The sequence below is a fragment of the Pyxicephalus adspersus genome, chromosome 10 (genome assembly GCF_032062135.1).
Source record: "Pyxicephalus adspersus chromosome 10, UCB_Pads_2.0, whole genome shotgun sequence".
Taxonomy (NCBI): Eukaryota; Metazoa; Chordata; class Amphibia; order Anura; family Pyxicephalidae; genus Pyxicephalus; species Pyxicephalus adspersus.
This window is the reverse complement of record NC_092867.1, coordinates 35,838,118-35,856,671: the sequence shown is the minus strand read 5'-3', so window position 1 is coordinate 35,856,671 and position 18,554 is coordinate 35,838,118. Positions and strand designations below refer to the sequence as shown.

General features: G+C 35.3%; 1 protein-coding gene across 1 annotated transcript in view; it reads right to left on the bottom strand.

The window, feature by feature from the left end:
- Positions 1-3,461: 3,461 nt before the first annotated feature.
- PITX3 (paired like homeodomain 3) overlaps positions 3,462-18,554 on the bottom strand; it is a 49,132-nt gene continuing 34,039 nt past the window's right edge. Inside the window, exons 2-4 of the mRNA XM_072423978.1 lie at positions 14,731-14,859; positions 6,236-6,441; positions 3,462-4,815 (exon numbers count right to left, since the gene is read on the bottom strand). Of these exons, the coding sequence (XP_072280079.1) occupies positions 4,252-4,815; positions 6,236-6,441; positions 14,731-14,839 (879 nt within the window). The 5' untranslated portion in view covers positions 14,840-14,859 and the 3' untranslated portion in view covers positions 3,462-4,251. The remainder of the gene's footprint in view (positions 4,816-6,235; positions 6,442-14,730; positions 14,860-18,554) is intronic.

The window sequence follows — 18,554 nt, the reverse complement described above, 5'->3', positions numbered from 1 at the left end:
TTAAACTAATTAATTTTACTTTAAATGTTAGCCTGTGCTTTCCAGGAGTGTGCCACAATCAGTTCCCACATATCTCCCTTTGAACAGGATATGGCAAATTCATACCTATTGGCTGCTTCCAGCACCAATGTATTGTGTAATGAGGCAATTTTGTTTTTTACACAGATGACCTCAAGGACAAAGGCAGGTAGTGAAACAGAGAAAGCTACATATGTGTCCCTCTTGTTTAAATTGTTTTAGAACATCAGTCAAATGTTATTCTTGTTTAAATAACCATTGGAAAAGTTTACTCTCACTTTCTGCCCTCATACGTTACGGGATTTTTTTTTATTTTAAATTACGCTTCATGTAAACATCTATTTGTAAAATGATTTCTCATGTCTGACAATAAATCCTACATATTGTGCAGAACCTTGCAACATTTTGTATGGTTTCTGTCTCACAGTTTGGCTGATGTAAATTAAAATAAATAATTTATTAGGACAGATATTGTTTATTTATAACTTTGAAGCTGTTGCTATGATCTCTCAATTACCTCCTACTACAAAACCAATACTTGGATTACCAGGGTTGTCATTTTCCTATACACCGTTTTTTTTTAATCAGTCAGCTGATTGACATCCATACAGGAAATTGTAATTCACTGATCAGCACTGACCTTAAGAGCTTTCATTCTACTGTATTAAATATAGTAAAGTAACAAATCTCATCAGGTTGTCCAATTGATGATCCTGCTTGTATTGATACAAAACCAGTTTAATGGCAATTGGTTACTGTGGACACCTAGGCTTTCAATGGCGTTGATAGGGACACCATAGAGTATATTTATAAATGTTTTCAGCCAAGATATACCCAATTTTTATCCAAAGTATGCACATTTTCAAATTGGATTCAACTAGAAAAAATGTGAACTATCTTTTACCCACTATTTTTAAGAAAATCAAATTAGTAAAACTGTGTAAATTTGTAATTTGTAAATGTAATAATAATCTTTTGCAACATAGTAATCAGCTGTAAACCGCACCATTATAAATAGGGGTCCTAACAATCAGAAAAAGGTTTCATAACCTTTCTCACAATGGTGACGCTAGTAAACAAAATTACATCTAACAAAGCCTTTCTGCTATCTGAATAAAATAATAAAGTAAACCTGTGCCCAGGTATTTGTGCACAATAAGCATTTACATATTCTAAACAAGCCATAAAAGCAGGTAAATTTAGATCTTCATTTATCTCTGTAACTTTATAAACTGTGGAGAAATTTATCAAAACTCACATTAGACTAAACCTGTGGGTTGTTTATGTTTTCCCTATGTTAAATAGTAAGCAATATAGGTTTGCTTGTATATTGTATTATGTTTTTCTTTGTAAAACTCAAAAAAATAATTGACACAAAAATTCACATTAGACACACGAGCATTATTTTTCCTATTTTTTTGCCTTTTAAATGGACCCAGATATAACAACAGCACATTTATAAGGTCACCCCTCTACTCTCTCCTTCTGTCATTAATGTTCACTGTGAGCTTCAGGAACCTAAACTAGTTGAATTTAAAAAAATGCAAGTACTTTTAATGAATAGTTAGGTGTATTATTGTTTTTTTTTAATATAAGTAAATAAGGGAATTTAGGACCCCACACGTTGTTAGATTAAAAGAACACCACAAATAAATGAGGAAAACTGGTGCTTATGGAAAGGGGGGTGGTGGTAAAGGGTTTTAGAAGGGAAGGGATTGGGGATGGTACAGCTTGACAGGAGTGATTGGGAGACCATTCCAGATGAGTTGGAAGTAATATGTCTGGCAGCAATGTTATCAGAGATTGCAGCTCTTCAGTTATAAACCCATGCTGATTAGTTAAAAACTCTTTTCTCTTTGGGCTGCAAAATGGTATTGTATTCCTACATGTGCCGCATTGTCTGACCTGTGATGAGCTTCAATGGCAACTTGTACCTCGCCCCCGAACATTGGGCAGCACTACATACCCTGGTCTGGGCACATACAGCCACGATACAGAGATTAAGTGGGGATACAGAGGCGCTGTGTTATTCAAGCATTAGCATGGTTGTTTATATACGGGAGTTTTTGTTAGCAAATGATTTCAGTTCTGGACCAGATCCATTCCAGGTGTGCTGTGTCACCTAGTTTCACTGATAAAATTGTATCCTCTCCAGTCTTGGAGAGCTTTAATAAATCAGGCTCATTGAGAGAAAAGTAAAAATGTAACCTGCTCCCAGCAATGTCAAGTGCCACTGCCAGGATGGTGCCTACAGGAGCTGTACCTAATGTTGAATCTGTTCCTGCTAACTATGGCTATGGCTGATTTTCCCAAACTTCAAGGCTCTGCCAACTGTCAATGTATCTTTCAGTGGCACAGCTTAGGTGACCCATAATGGCACTCTTTTTGGACACAGTGGAGTCCAGCCATCAAGCCACAACAAATTGACCACTAGTACCAATGCGAAAAGCTGTCCCTGCTAAGAAAAGTATTAACAGTCATCTCATCTATTTTTAGACAGGACATTTTTAAATGATGTACAGGTTTACTAAAGAAAACCAGCCATGGACTAAAATAATGCAATCATTTCAGTTATTTTATGTTAAAATTAATGTACAAGCTTATTCATGGAATATTATTAATAACATCCTCAGCACAGTGGCTCAGAGGTTAGCTATTGCAGCGCTAGGTCCCAGATTTAAATCCCAGCCAGGACACTATCTGCATGGAGTTTGCAGGTTCCACCCATGTTTGTGTGGGTTTCCTCCAGGTACTGCGGTTTCCTCCCACATCCCAAAAACATGCCGTGAGGTTAATTGGCTCCCCCCATAATTGACCTTGGACTGTATTAAAGACATATGACTATGGTAGGGACATTAGATTGTAAACCCATTGAGGGACAGCTAGTGACATGACTATGAACTTTGTACAGCGCTGAGTAAAATGATGTTGCTGTATAAAATACTGTGCATTAATAGTAATAATTCAACTTTACTAACTTTGAGCTAGTAAACGACCCAAACCCAGTAGGGTTGATATACTAAAGGAGTAGGGGCTGTTGAATTAGATAACCCAAATGGATATATTGATGCTGTTTGTGCAGCTCTGTTACAGTCATGGCATTGCCCAACCTTCAGTTATATAGTTTTGAGTTAACTTGAACAAATTAACACTTCTTTTTTTTTTACAGTAGGAAAACCATTTATATAAAGTGTCTGGATGCCTACAATTTGGCGATACCACATCATGATATTTGAAAATAAAAACCAAAACAGGGTAATTACCTATAAATTAAGGAAAGAAGAGTGTTTTCCTGCTTAGGATCTCCTTAGCTATGACATACCAAGAAGCGGATTGTATCCACACAGATCCTCTTATATATGACTTTATTGCTTAAACACCAAGAAAATTCTGTAAACAAACCCCATTCAACATGCTTATAAAAATACCAATTCAGAAACTGATTTCTGCAACACTTACTTTATTTTTTGTTTCAAATGGAATTTGGGGAGAAAAGACAGAGCGGCACTGAAGCTTGTTGAAAGAAAAATGACCATTATTAAAAGTTACACTTTCAAAGTATCCGAAGCAGGCTTGCAAAACATTGTTGCCAAAAGTACCATGGGAGTCTGCTTCAATAGGGACATGCATTGCCTTATGTTTAACTTCTATTTTATAGATAAATCCACATACAAAAACAAGAAAAAAAAGGTTCATCTTATATTTTATATATTATATACATCCTATTTCCTTAGATTACATTTGCGGCTCTCCATTGGACATTTGCCACAGTCATGCATATATTTGCAGCATTTGTTGCTCTGCACTGTTGGCTGTTTGGATTATCCATGTGATAAATAAGTAGACTTGGTGACTTTTGCATTGAAAAAACCTATTACATATTTTATGTCTCTAGTTTAGGTAAACTGTACAAAATAAGGGAAGCCTAACACTTCCTTTTCAATCAAAACTGCACAACAATGAAACATTTTGCCTTGTGAACAAAAGTACTCAATATCTTGGAATTCAGTTTTTCTTTGGATTGGAAATACTGTCTTCCTCTGAGCAATTCGTATAGATTGTCCTCTTGAACCCAAAATATAATAAAGTCTGCAGTTATGTCATTTTCAAAATGGAAATGATTCCTCAGAAAAAATGTCATGCCCTTTCTTTTTGACTTTTAAAAAGGCATCCACTGCAGGACAATAAGGTCTTCTTATTATGGCTACCATCGAGTCTTTGGTATGCGGTCGTTCATACTGGCCGATCCACAGCATACTGACATGGGCTTAGATTTGAAGCCGGAGTCTGTACTGCTGGGTACGTAAAGTTGGCATGTTGCTTAGCTTTCAGCCTCAAACTTGCAAGGCTTGAGTTGCATGTGTCCCTGTACATGTAGGGACTTGCTGAAGAGGCATAAGGACAGGCACTGGCTGAGACAGCAGGATTGAGACTGGGGCTGTTAAGGTTGTTGATATTCCCCAAATTGTTAAGGCTAGAGCCTGGAACTCCAGTCACTGCTGATGGAACCATAGAAGAAGGCATGGTCATAGAGGCTATCGAGTTGGGTGGAGAGAACATTGGTTGGGTTGACAAAGGACTTACATTCATGGAGTTAAAAAATGGAAAGCTTTTAGCCGAGAGGGGACTAGTTGCGAGACTTTTAGTAGCCCAGTTGTTATAGGAGTATCCAGAGTACATGTCATCATAGGGCTGCATGAGTCCATTGAACTGGGCTCCAAAGCTATTCTTGCAAAGCTCAGCTTGCTGATTTCGCTCTCGTTTTCTCCACTTGGCTCTCCGGTTCTTGAACCATACCTGAAAAAAAAATAATATGTTCATCATGCAGAAGAAAATATTGATGCCTCATAAAGGAATATATATTATGGAATGAAATATATATTATGCACATTATGGTGTTCCCAATACAAACAAAAATAATATCTCTCTAACCCTATGTGGACCTGATTTATTAAAGCTCTCCAAGGATGGAGAAGATACATTTCCATCAGCGAACCTGGGTGATCAAGCAAACCTGAAAAGGATCTGGTCCAGGAATTAAATGCTTTGCTAACAAATAGCAAATGGCATTTAGGGAATGAATTCCAGGTTTGCTGTATCACCCAACTTTATTGATGAAAGTGTATCTTCTCGAGCCTTGGAGAGCTTTAATAAATCATGTCCTGTGTATATATATATATATATATATATTTATATATATTTAATTAGGAAGTGCAATGTGCCCTACTGACATTATGCAATCAATTATCCATTCAATTTAGTATAGTAATGTTTTTATGGATTTATGTTTTCTTCCTTTTTATGTAGCTATGTTGTTTTGGACATTAACTTGGGACCTCAGATGTCTTCCCCCAACTTTAATCTGCTATATTAGACTTTGTGCATGTCAGGCACACTTTCAACACTACAGAGCTGGATGTGCAGGCTGGAAGTTGTAACCATTGAGGGTTGATTTTATAGACACCACACAATTATATTATAAAACCCAACATTAGATTATAGTTAGTTATTGCGACTTAACATTGAATAAATCTATAGACCTTTACATTTACTAAAACATCACAATAAAAAACACTGACAGCATGAAATTATGAGTTATGTTGCCTTTACAATTCTTTCCCTAAGTAGTTTTAGTGTTGTAATAATGCCAAGATACAATACAGCGAAATTTCTGTAAGTTTTGCTATCTTAGGCTAGGTCTACACAGATGTTTTTAAAAGCTTTAAACGTTCCTATTGCGTTTATATGCATTTTTATGCACTTTCATTAGCGTTTTTAAGCTTGCCTCTAAAACGCTGGAAAACGCCTATGCCGCGTTTTCCCGAATTTTTAACTCATTTGCATTTGAAAACTCAGGAAAACGCGGGAAATTTACCCACTGAAATCAATGGAAGTGTTTACCTGCGTTTTCCCGTGTTTTCAAGCTTTAACACAGCGTTTTAATTTTTTAAACTTTGCAAGCATGGTTTAAGGTAAAGCCCATAAACATGCCTCAATGAAACGTTGTGGTGGATATTAGCCCATTGGAAGGCATCGGGATTTCAAACATAGGCTTTAAAAGCCTTAGGTTAAACGCTGAGGAAAACGTGCCTTAAAGAAAATAAAGTGGCCCAGTATTGTAAAATATTTTCTTAATAGCCTCCCCTTGGCAAATATTTGCAGAAATTGTTTTAGTGACTTCATTTGGTTGACATTTAGTAACAGATTTTCACCTTACCCTAACTCTGGCCTCTGTGAGGTTGGTCCACACTGCAATTTCCTCCCTGGTGCTCATGTCCGGGTAACGGTTCCTCTGGAAGGTGGCCTCAAGTTCTTGGAGTTGTTGACTTGTAAAATGAGTCCTCTGCCTCCGCTGTTTCTTTTTCAGTGAGCCATCTTCAGGATTGGAGTCATCTGTTTGGTTTTGTTGAGACTTCTCTGTGTCTACAAAAAAATAATAATTTTTAGACTTAACTTGTTACTTATACATATCCAAGATATTGTTTCACAACTACATCATTGTGAATATTTAGGACTTCTACAATCAACTTAAAAGTTTATGAATAGTTGCAGGAGTTCTCTTTACTGTCTGTTGTAAAAAGTAGTATTTTTGTTGGAAATTTTTAATATATAAAGATAATAAAAGTGATTGAAAAAAACAAAAAAAGCCAAAGTACATTAAAGAGGCTGTATAACTGTTTTTTTCATCATGACCCTGATTATTAAAAGAATAGCTTTAATCTCATTGGTTAATTTACTCCATAGGATAGATATATATTAACTAATAAAAAATAGAATATTTTGTACACTGCAAACACTTTGAAGTCAAATTTGGTGTAACACTGGAGCACCAGTAAGTAGTTCAAAAGCCAGCAAATGTTAATATGCCTTATCTGCCACTTTATAGACATACACAAACATACACTCCTTCTAAATAAGTTCTAAATAATTAATGCTGTGTGCTTTTGAAAATTATGCCTGCAGTCTATTTTGCCATTTAGTGAGATATGTAACAATGCCAAGGGTACAAAAACGAAATATATTTAAAATCAAACATGCATAATAATCAATAATAAATGCACAATCCTCCAATACAAGATGTTAAAAAATGCACGCTATGTGACTATTTTACTGATATTTTACATTCTCAAAGTTATTTCAGGTATTTGTGCTGCACTAGAAAATAATACTGTATTCCCGATTCATGTCAGTTGAAATCCCATTTATTTTTCATGTCTTAAATTTATGTAGTGCCGCTTTTTGCTGCTATGGAAGACTATCCATAACAATGTATTTTTCAGTTTTGTATTTTTTTTAAATGCTTTATTGGAAATTCCTATTAGGTATATTTCTTATGGACTTTATAATGACAATTATATTTATTAACTTGTGTTTATATAGCGCTGACATATTACATTGTACAAAGTACATAGTCATGTCACTAACTGTCCCTCAAAGGGGCTCACAGTCAATTTGAGGGAAGACAATTAACCCAACTGCATTTCGGGATGTCGGAGACAACCAATGCAAACATAGGGGGAACATACAGTCTTTATGCAGATAGTGCACTGGCCAAGATTCGAACCTGGAACCTAGAGCTGCAAAGGCCAGCACTAACCACTGAGTCACCGTAGATAAAAAGATTTAAAATTAACCTGAACTTTAGGACTGTTCTACTGGTTCCAAAAATCCCAAATGAATATATGGCAAAATGAACATATAATTAAAATATAGTTTAAAAATATATGAACAACACATATTACAAACATTTGAATAGTACATATCACATTTATAAAATTATCTGCACACAATAAAGCTTTATTCCAACTTAGAACGCCCCACAGTTTCTTCAATATAATAAACTTGTATTAAGTGTATCAGAAATTATATAAAGAGTTAATAAATAATTCAAAAATGTGTGGAATTGCATGTGGTACCATTATAAATTCAAGCTATAGCATATGCAAGAGTGTGAAATGGTCCATACAATGCCTTTCTTCAAAGGGAATACAATAAGCTCTAGTCAAGATATTCCTCCAATTATTCATTTAGTGAAAGATATGAATAGCAGGAATTCAAACTACCTAGGCTTATTGATGAAAAAAAGTAAATTACTTAGCAGATGCAATGGCAAAAAAACCCCACTGCAACAAACACAGACTCTAAAATGAATGATGAAGAATTTGTAAATAATGTTTTATTTTCAGTTGAATAATAGGAATTATATTTTTGTATTCTTTCTTTTTATATATATATGACAAAATTTGAAGAATGACAAAATTAAGAAATTTTAAAATTAAAAAATTGTAAAATACTGAACGCTGTTTGGCTTTCATTTAAGTATTAAGAGATTGAATATAACACTTTTATCTGTCTTTTGAGAAATAGGCTAATCAAAAAAAGTGTAAAGAGGGATTTAGGGCAAAGTCATAGAACCTTGTTAAGGTTCTGTCCCAGTTGTATTGATTTTCACAGAACTTCATCATTGCATGCACAAAGTAAGAGGACAGAGGGATAATCAGGTGACCTGGAGGGTAGCCAACTTATTCCCTTCATATTAAACCTAATTCAAAGATCTTCTTGCCGGGTCTATTCTGTATATATATATATATATATATATATATATATATATATATATATATATATATATAAAATACATATTCCAGGGTTGTTACACTACTTTCAGCCAACCGCCAGGAAAGAATCTAATGGACACCATCATATAAGAAATGTTTTTCATTGCATGACCTTTTAAAAAACTGTGGAAATAATTTTGGTGAAATATCCTCTTTAAGCACTGGGGATAAAATAAAAATACTTGGCCCGTGTGCCTGGCTCTGTCATAGATTTGCTGCGTGTTATTAGCATTTGGCTTATTTAAAAGAGGAAAGCTCAGGCAGAAATAAAAGATATTTTTATCTGACAGGAGATTACAAAATAACACAATTAAGCTGCCTGGAAAAGAAAACAGTACAAAAAAAACTGTTGACGAAGGCCGGTCATCGAGTTTCTTATAATTGTCATGTAACGGTAAAGGACAACAGATATGTTCTACCGCACTTCTGTGTGTCTCTTACTTATCAGTCGGGCACACATGTAATGGTTCAAAGGAGTCATTAAAGTTGTAGAGAATCCTGTAGGAACACAACGGGTCTGATTTATCAAAGCTCTCCCAGCCTGCAGAAGATAGGCTATCATGGGGGAACCTAGCAAATCTACAATGGATCTGTTCCAGGATTTAAAATATTTGCCAACTATTAATATGATTTTTAAGAAAAACATTCCAGGTTTGCTGGATCACCCAGGTTCTTCCATGATAGTCTATCTTCCTCAATAAATCAACATAAATAAAAACAGACAGCAAAACACTAAAAAAAAAAATCTGAAATGGGGTATAATAACCATTGTCTGCTTTGTCTTGAATAAACATTTGGTATATTTTTTTTTTCATCTGTAGGTTTTTTAAACCTCTTCAATGCAGTCTTATACCTGTCTCTTTATTAAGAGATTTTGCGTGAATGTCAGTGTGAATTAGACCTTATAACACATGTTACATCACCTTTTAGTATCCCTACAACTCTGCATGAATATATTTCTGTAATAATATGCTTCAACAATTCCATTTTTTTTGTGGTATCCTAAAAAGCTCAATGACTTTGCCTAGGCTAAGATGATTAGTCTGCTGCTGGAAGGAAAAAGCATTTCCTTAACATAAAAGGCCTGATTTATTTAAGTTCTCCAAGGCTGGAGAGGATACACTTTCATCAGTGAAGCTGGGGGATTCAGCAAACCTGGAATGGATCTGGTCCAGGATTGAAAACATTTGCTAACAAATAGCAAATGACTTTTAGGAAATCCATTCCAGGTTTGCTAGATCACCCAGCTTCACTGATGATCATGTATCCTCTGCAGCCTTGGAGAGCTTTAATAAATCAGTCCCAATGCCTCTAAAACATTATTAGTTTAGGTACTGACTTTGTATTGGTAAAATCGGATGAACATTTATACGCAGTAGGGTTTGATTTACCCTTATCATATTTATAATGAAGTGATGGATCTATATGTATTTATATTATCATACAGGGTGTGTTTAGTCCTCCTTTTCACAAAGGTAATTTTGAAGATTTCAAAGAGTATTATTCTCTGTAAAACACATTTTGGGCCACCATTCTAATTTTCGGCTACCTAAACATAGGGAGAACAAAAGGTTTGTGATGGCAATGAAATGCTAAAATATTTATCCCAGGCCCACAAATACATAAAATAATATTAAATAACATAAATTAATATGGCGTTATGATGGGCAAGATAACAGACATATCATCCTAAAAATGTCTTGCTCCTATATTATGTGATACTTGCATTACTTTTATTGTGCCCTACGCACAAGTGGTCCAATATTGTCATGATTGCAGTCAGTGAAAATAAAAAATAAATGAATACCACAAGATTCATGTATTAAACTTGTGCAATGTAGTGTTTTATGTGGTCTTATACTATAAATTAAAGCCTTGAAATATCTGTTTAAAACTTACCACCATTAGATATGAAGCTAATAAAAAAGATCTGTGCTTGCCTGACTTTGCAGATTTCTAAGCCTCAGTATTAAATATTGAATCTTTAAAGCAGCTTTTATTCTTACTAAGCAGTGTGAGAAAAAAACGCTTACGTCAGAGTTATTGTGGAATTAAATCCAGCATAGTCCTTCCACAAACCCTCAAAACCCCATTTACTAAGTTCAAACTGTTCTGCAATACTTTCTAAGAAATAATGCTATATTGTTCTGCTTAGTTGGTATCCTAAAGTAATTGAAGATTTGCCACCTTTAAATCCCTCAAGTGGTTATTTCCTATACCCCTTGCTTTCACCCTGATTCTACGTCACTCCCGTGATTCCCGCACATGTATAGATCAAGGTTACCAAGCCAGGCATGGTCAAAATGAAATTCTCTAGGGCAAACTTTGCTTCTTTTTCTTATCGTGCAGGGACACACTGTGCTATCAAATACATTTTTTTAAGAAAAACTAATATTTGACAAAAAAAAAAATGATAGGAATTACATTATATATATATTATACATATCAATGGGGTAATTATTTATAAACTTGGAATACAAGAATGAGAGTGCTTTGTAGCTAAGTTTTTCTGTTCTGTTTTATAGTTTATCTGAGTGAATATGGTGATAATATTGTATAATAGACTTAGATTTAGAATGTAATATTAATAAAACCACAAAAAGCATTTACATTTAAATATCATTTTAATGATCATGTATAGTATACACTTGGCATCACAAGCCTTGAGGTATCATTGTACTGGCTACATACACAGGTATTGTATATATTGTAGGTAAATATATAAAATAGAAGCCTATTGTTTCAGAAATGATCTATTATTAGGGGTAGATTGTATTAATCTGTTCAGCCTTTGCAGGGTTGGTATATCCCCTGTATGTGTGGCCAGCATTAATAAGCTATTTTATTTTTCTTCAAATAAAAAATTACAATTTACTTAGTATTTAGAATGTAAGTATTTAACGTTAATGCAAAACAAAATTGGCTGATCTGATCACAATTTAATGCTTGTTCATTGTCCTGTGTGCATAATGCTCTTATAATTCATTGTAAGCCCACCGATACCACCAACAGGTCTACTCATTATGACATTATTATTATTTTTATATAATTTACTCCAAACTTCCTGCCCAGTAATTATACTTTACCAGCAGCAATAAATAAAGTATACAAGTGATGATTGAAGAAAGCCTGTGCCGTGCAGTAAAATACACAGGGAAGGGCCATACTAGCAGATATTACCAATTGTTATGAAAGGACGAGGTCAGAGGTGGTGTTTTTTAAGACCCCGGGTCACTTGTATTACTTGCAGTGGATTTACCCATAATAAGGGGGGATGAGGCAGCTGTCTTAGGCTTCAGATTTCTCTGCTCGTCAAAACTGAGGCAGTTCATTAAAAAATGCTAATTTTCATTGACACAGAAGGTTAAAGCAATGGTTTGTATTTTTCAGGTCACTATATAGGATGTACCGAAGACAGAGGGGTACAAATGTAGGTCACATAGGACAAACAAATAATAAAAGTATGAAAGTAGAATTCATATTTTTTATAGTTCAGGTTTGGAAGGTGATGAGAAGGATTATACCTTTTACTATCTGTCACAAGAAAATTATGTGAAGGAAGAATTCTCTATTGTAGAAACACCAATGCAAACACTGGAAATTCTTGCAGGTTTTCATTGGTCTCTGCACACCCTTTGCTTAGATTTCCCCCATTGCCAAGTAACAATGCATTAAGTTAGGCACAAAAATCTAAATCCGATATGGCACTTCGTAACATCATCAACAACTAAAATTTGACTGAATTCAATTTTAAAACTGAAGTTTAATCCCATTACAATAAAATCCCCTTAGTTTATTATTAAACTAATACCATTTTTAAATAATACCTTGTAATTTCTATAAGGCCATTTCTGGATCTATGTGCTTTTCTATGCAATTCAGACAGATAACAGCTATTTAGGGAAGGAATAGTCTGCAGGGTGTTGTATAAAACTTCCTAAAAATTCGAGCACCCTGCCTTAGTACTCCTTTCCAAATCCCTTATCGATAATGTACGAAAATAGCTTAAAAATGTATGCAACTATTAAAATGCGTTGAGGGGTAAAAGCCAATCTAGAAGAGTGCGTGTATTTGTAGATGGCTACCCTAGGTAACACCCACATGTGATTCTGAGCCTCAATGAACAATAATCCAACCAATGCAATTTGAGGGCCTGGGACAGTTTAGTTGGGAAGCAAAGAGCTAAATGATGCTGGATGTCCTCCAGGTAGGAAGAATGACAGGGTATATCTGATTAGCTGCAGGTTCTAAGTCATTTCAGTGCAGGAACAGAGTGAATGCAACTTTGCAAGACTGAATGTAAAATAATGTTCAGCTTTAAAACAGATTAAAAATAATTCCTGTACCCATAGGAGCTGAGCTGCAAAATAGGCATTTTCAACTTTTATCTGTATCCACTGCCTGTGTTTACATAAATTTAGAATGTTTACCATACACTGTAATTCCTGAGTAACAATAATGCTGAATCTATGTTACAAACTTATTGTCTGTATCATCCTATGCTTATGCTACAAAAATACCATCATACATAAAACTGAAAAATATAGTCCACAATTTACTACCCTGATCTTGATATATTTTACTTTGATGCTTCCAGAAATTATATTCACCCAAATAGCTCTGAAAAGTGGCCACATATGCTGTGTTGAAAACTTTTTAAAATGTGCTGCAATGAGGCCCTCTGTCCACAAGGTGGCAATGTTGTAATTATATTCCCATGCTGAGTCGGTTTCATATGAGCCATGCTAATATTATACAAGCACTTGAAACTAATGTTACCTAAAACCTTTTCTACAATACAAGTTCAAAAAACATGTCATATTCAAAGCAATTCATCCCACAGTAACATCATCCTCTACATTACTTTGTATAGTTCTGCTGTTTAATTTGTAAAGTGCAAAACACTGATTCAACTTTTCAAAAAAATATTTAGTTTAGGTTATGAAGTCATTGTGTGTGTTTCAATGCACACCAAGATACTAAATGAGAAGTATATATAATTTATTCTCATTGGGCTAGATTTATTAAAGTTCTCCTAACTATCATAAGTGAACATGGGTGATCAAGCAAACCTGGAATGCATTTCTTAAAAAATAATTTGCTATTTAATGGCAAGTGTTTTCAGTCCTGGACCAGATCCATTCTAGGTTTGCTGGATCACCTGGGTAATTTAGTGCATCTTCTCATGTCGTGCAGAGCTTTAATAAATCAGGCCCTATTGAGTCTAATTATAAAAGCTGGAGACAGACATGGAATATTTTCAGAATTTTCATAACTGCTGTTCCCATTTGTTTGAGTTACAATTCACTGTTACAGAAGTTGACCAACTTAAAGCTGAACTCCAACCAAACCTCCTCTACATCAGCCAATGATAGCTGCAGCTTGGTTCTCTTGCAGCTCAGGGCCCAGTACCAGTCTGTGGGTCCGTGAGCTTCATAAAGAGTTCATTAAAATATGCAGCAAGTCTAAAGTATACTAACTCCAGGCATATCAAACCTGTATTCTGTGGGCCCCATCTGGTCTTCCTCTTCCTGCTTTGTGGCCCTTACTGGTCAAAGAAAAGAAAGGAGGCCCCAGCTGTTCTCCAGTTGATTATCACTATGTGTTGTTCTGTAAATGGGATATAATGTTGGAAGCCACAGTTGTTACTACAATGTTAAGTAGTAAAGTGCTGTGGACTATTTCTACAATTACAATGAGTAGCCCTCAGAAGACATAATGTGCCCCTTATACATTGATTCCACTTTTTTGCCAACTGTTTTGTTGGCATTTGACTTCACGCCTCCCAATATTTCTATAATTCCTCCTGAGCAATGGATATTTATATTCAGCACCAGGAAATGTTTTCAATGAAAGACCATGAAGCTTTCTCTGTCTTTTTCCTGTAGAAATGGCAGCCAAGTAAGGAGGACTTGAATCAATATAACAGGGGGATGAATACCAGCCCTACCTAGTGGCATGGACAAGTTTGTGTAGTTTGGGCAATATATTTGCAGTGTTAGGACAATCAGCAGATCAGGTGACAGATTTGTCATATTACCAGTTGACCAGAATGTAATATTGCCCCCCCACCATCCCAGCCATTGCCTTCACTTACCACTGTGATCCTGCCCCTTACAGCTGTGGTCATGTTGAGGTGTTCCGGAATCAGAGAGAGAGAGTGCAGGACTGCGAGCCTCGGTGTCTGTTAGAAGATTGAAATCCATCAGGCGGCACAAAGTGACAACTGAAAAAAAAACAATGGTGTGATAAGTGGAAGTTAAATCAAAATAACCTGCTGATATTTATTACTCAAGGCTAGGAACTAAAAGTTACTCTTACCAGGGCATTATTCCTAATAGTACATTCAGATACTTTATTTGGATTTTAAAACTGGTCCAAAACAAGAAATAAGTGAAGACCTGGTTACTGTAAATGCTCCAGCATGTTTTAGTTTTCAAGTATCAACAATATTTTTACAGATACAACCACGGGGTAAGGAGATCGGGGCAGATTATGGTGATCACATGGCCAGGGAATTGGTATTAGGGGATCACAGAGGTCTAGTGACATCAAGATCACAAAACTGTAGAATCATTGTGTGTTTTCTGTGTCTTTTTATACCATAGATGTGTTGGCTCTTTTAAATGGGTAAATCAGGGCTACCATGAAAAATGACATAATACTGAAAAAGAATTGGACCCCATACATATTGATATGGAGACACCTACATCTGTTTTACTTTCTGATTTTTTATGTTGAAAATCATAAGGTTCCCCTGTAATAACATCTTTTAGATATATTAGCAGTCAGTGCCACCATTTCTGTTCTCAATGGACTTCCAAGACAAAGAGACAGGATATACCCAACAGAAGCTGCATTATCTAGAAGATTGGAAAGGATACTTTCCAAATACCCCTTTAGAAATAATGCCTCCTTATATAGACAGATTACATTTTTATAAATAACAGTATAATATTCTCTATTTGATTAGACATTATATTACATATCAATTGAATGGGCTGCCCAATGCACCACGATGCACAGAAAAGTTGTCCATGCTGCAGTTTAGAAAGCACGGTGCAAAACAATGCCTTGACACACATTGTGCTATACTGTGCTAGTGAGGTACACTCAGGAATCCATTAAGAATGAAAAATTAAAATAGTTTAGTTGATTTTTGTAGTAAGATATGTTGTTTTGCATTTACATTTGCATTCATTATCACAGTGCGCTAATGAGTCCCCAGACTGATGACCGTTGTTCCCCCGTGGAAGATTTCCCTAATTCCTGTTCTGGATTTTCCCCCTAACTTTGGATACATTTTTCTAAAAAAAGTATAGAATTAAATAAAAAGAACTGATACATGGTCAGTCATTGGAGTATATATGATCATCACCTTTCATGCTAAAGCTGAACTTAAAACAGTTTCAGCATGTTCTCATGTTACTGCATATTAACTCAAGCCTTTTTATACAAACTCAATGTTTCTCAACCTTTTCAACTTTGAGGAACCCTTAAAATAACTTTCAGATCTTCCAGGAACCAATTATAATTAATATATCCACAGCTCACAGTACATTAGCGTGGTGGTCAGTGGGAAGAATGCCTCCTTCATTGCCGGTTAATGGGAAGAATGTCATCCTTACAGATAGCTAAAAAGATCATTGGTATCTATTAAACTGACCCTAGAGACACAAGTTGGTTCATTGGTCAAGAAAGCCCCAGCAACCTCTGGAGGAACCATAGACGAGAAACACTGCACAGGTACAGGGTACAGGAACCGTTCCTGGCTCTTGCAGGCTCCATTACCACCTTCTAACCCCACACTTGGTCATGGTCACTCTAAGAAGGTCAAGTACAAAGAAGGACTAAGTGGTTCTGTGTTGTTGAAAAGTTTGTAGAGTTGTTGTCCAATGGAGGCGAGCATAGAAGTGCACCAACAAAGAACAAATATTTATTCCTATTCTTCTACTCCTATACTAATCAGCGTTGGACCCTTGTACAAGAAGTCAGCAGATGAATTTAAAAGCTAACTGGACATCAGCTTTAGATAATAAGGTTCATTTATAATATTACCAACTCACTGACATAAAAATATAATAGTAGTAGTAATGCAGATTTGTCGTTTCTGAACAACAATTAAAATGCTCTACCATTTGGAAAATTATGTAAATTATTTTCTCATCCAGATGATTAAATTACTGTATTTGTAAACTGAATAAATTATATTGATCCAAAGGGAAATGCTTGAAAAAATGTTTGAAATAGTTTGGCCCTAACAAGATAGCATGCGATGTTTTTTTAGCAGCAATTCACGTGTGATAGGTCAAGAACACCCTGCTTCTTTTAAGTGTTCATCATTTAACACCAGGGCTGGTCAAACCCATTTAAAGAGATCTAAATATTTTCTGACTGTGCACACACACAAAATATATCTTCAAGGAATATACCAAGCATTCACAGGGTATTAGTATATGTCAGTCTTGTGGTTAGGCTATGGAATACGACGCAAATATCTTAAGTGTTCATACCTAACTAAAGATCTGATCTATGACTTGGTGCCTAGATCATTTACAAAATTGTGCCAACAGTCCATAATTTTTATAAATATAAAAATCTATTAATCATTCAATGCTCATTGCCTTTATCTACACTGTTATTAGCTTGTATGACCAATGCAAGTCTATATATAACATAACAGCACAATTATCATTTTAATTGTTCCATGTAGACTAAAAACACATTGGTATGGTCACAAAAAATTAATAGTAGAACTGTTCAATTCTTCTATATGCTATTATAGGAGTATTCTTTATAAGCAACAACTAACTAACAATTAAAGATAAGTGGATACTAACATTTGGTTTCTATATGCAATAGTAAGGGCAGGGTTCAAGTCATGGGTCCATTAGAAAGATGTTGATCCCTGATAAGCTGCATACAGAAATCACTGTTTTCTGACTCTGGAATTTTTTCCTGATCATTTCCAGTGAAAGTAGAAGGCACAAGTGCTGTACACACAGCACTGTTCAAGTCCATGTAAAGAAAAGGCTGCAACCTCCTCTATAGGGAATGACAGTGGTCATCCCCAGGTCCACCATGGTGGATTGCTGAATGACAACCGGAAACCACTGTACACATGCTAGATTTTTCCTAAGATGATTATAATCATTTGTTGTGGGTAACAATAACCTAGTTACATAACTAAAAAAAAACTGTCTACCACACTCCTTCTATTGTTTCTGTAAAAAAAACAACAGCCTTAGGTAGACTCCTGTCCATCACTGACAGCAATGTCAGCAATTCTATGTGCAGAGCCCCATAAATGAACCGGTCGTAAAATCAAAATTAGAGACTGCAACGGAAGATTCCACTTATTTACCTTACTCTTTTCTGATAATTGGGAAAGAATAATAGAGATGCTAATGTAGCCAAACAATCTTGGGGGTGGTTATTGGGTGCTAATGAAAGCAGGCACCCCGTTTTCTCATCAACAGGTAAATAGGTTGCTTTCCCTTTTAATAAGCAATAGGTAAAATAGCCTTTGTATACCCCTTCCTCTATGTTTTAAACAATATTTCAGAGTAATAAAATGTAATTTTATTTTATGCATGCATAGAAGAAAGCTTCTGTTTAATTTGTTTCCTATTTTGCCAAGCAAGATAAAGCAACATGTTTCCAATTATTTGTAGACCTTTTTGTAATTGGAACACATGACAGTTTTATTTATTTTATGATATTTTTCCCATGGAATATCTGCCTATGTTTATTTGATAGCGAAGATGTAATAGAGCTCAGTGCTGTTGGTTTAAATCCCGACTTGCTGTATTGACTCTTATTACCTTAACAAAAAGGTGATCTACATGAAGATTCAAGAGTAATATTAGTTCTGTGCATTCATTGTATAAAAACTATATGGATGATATAGAAACTATGATT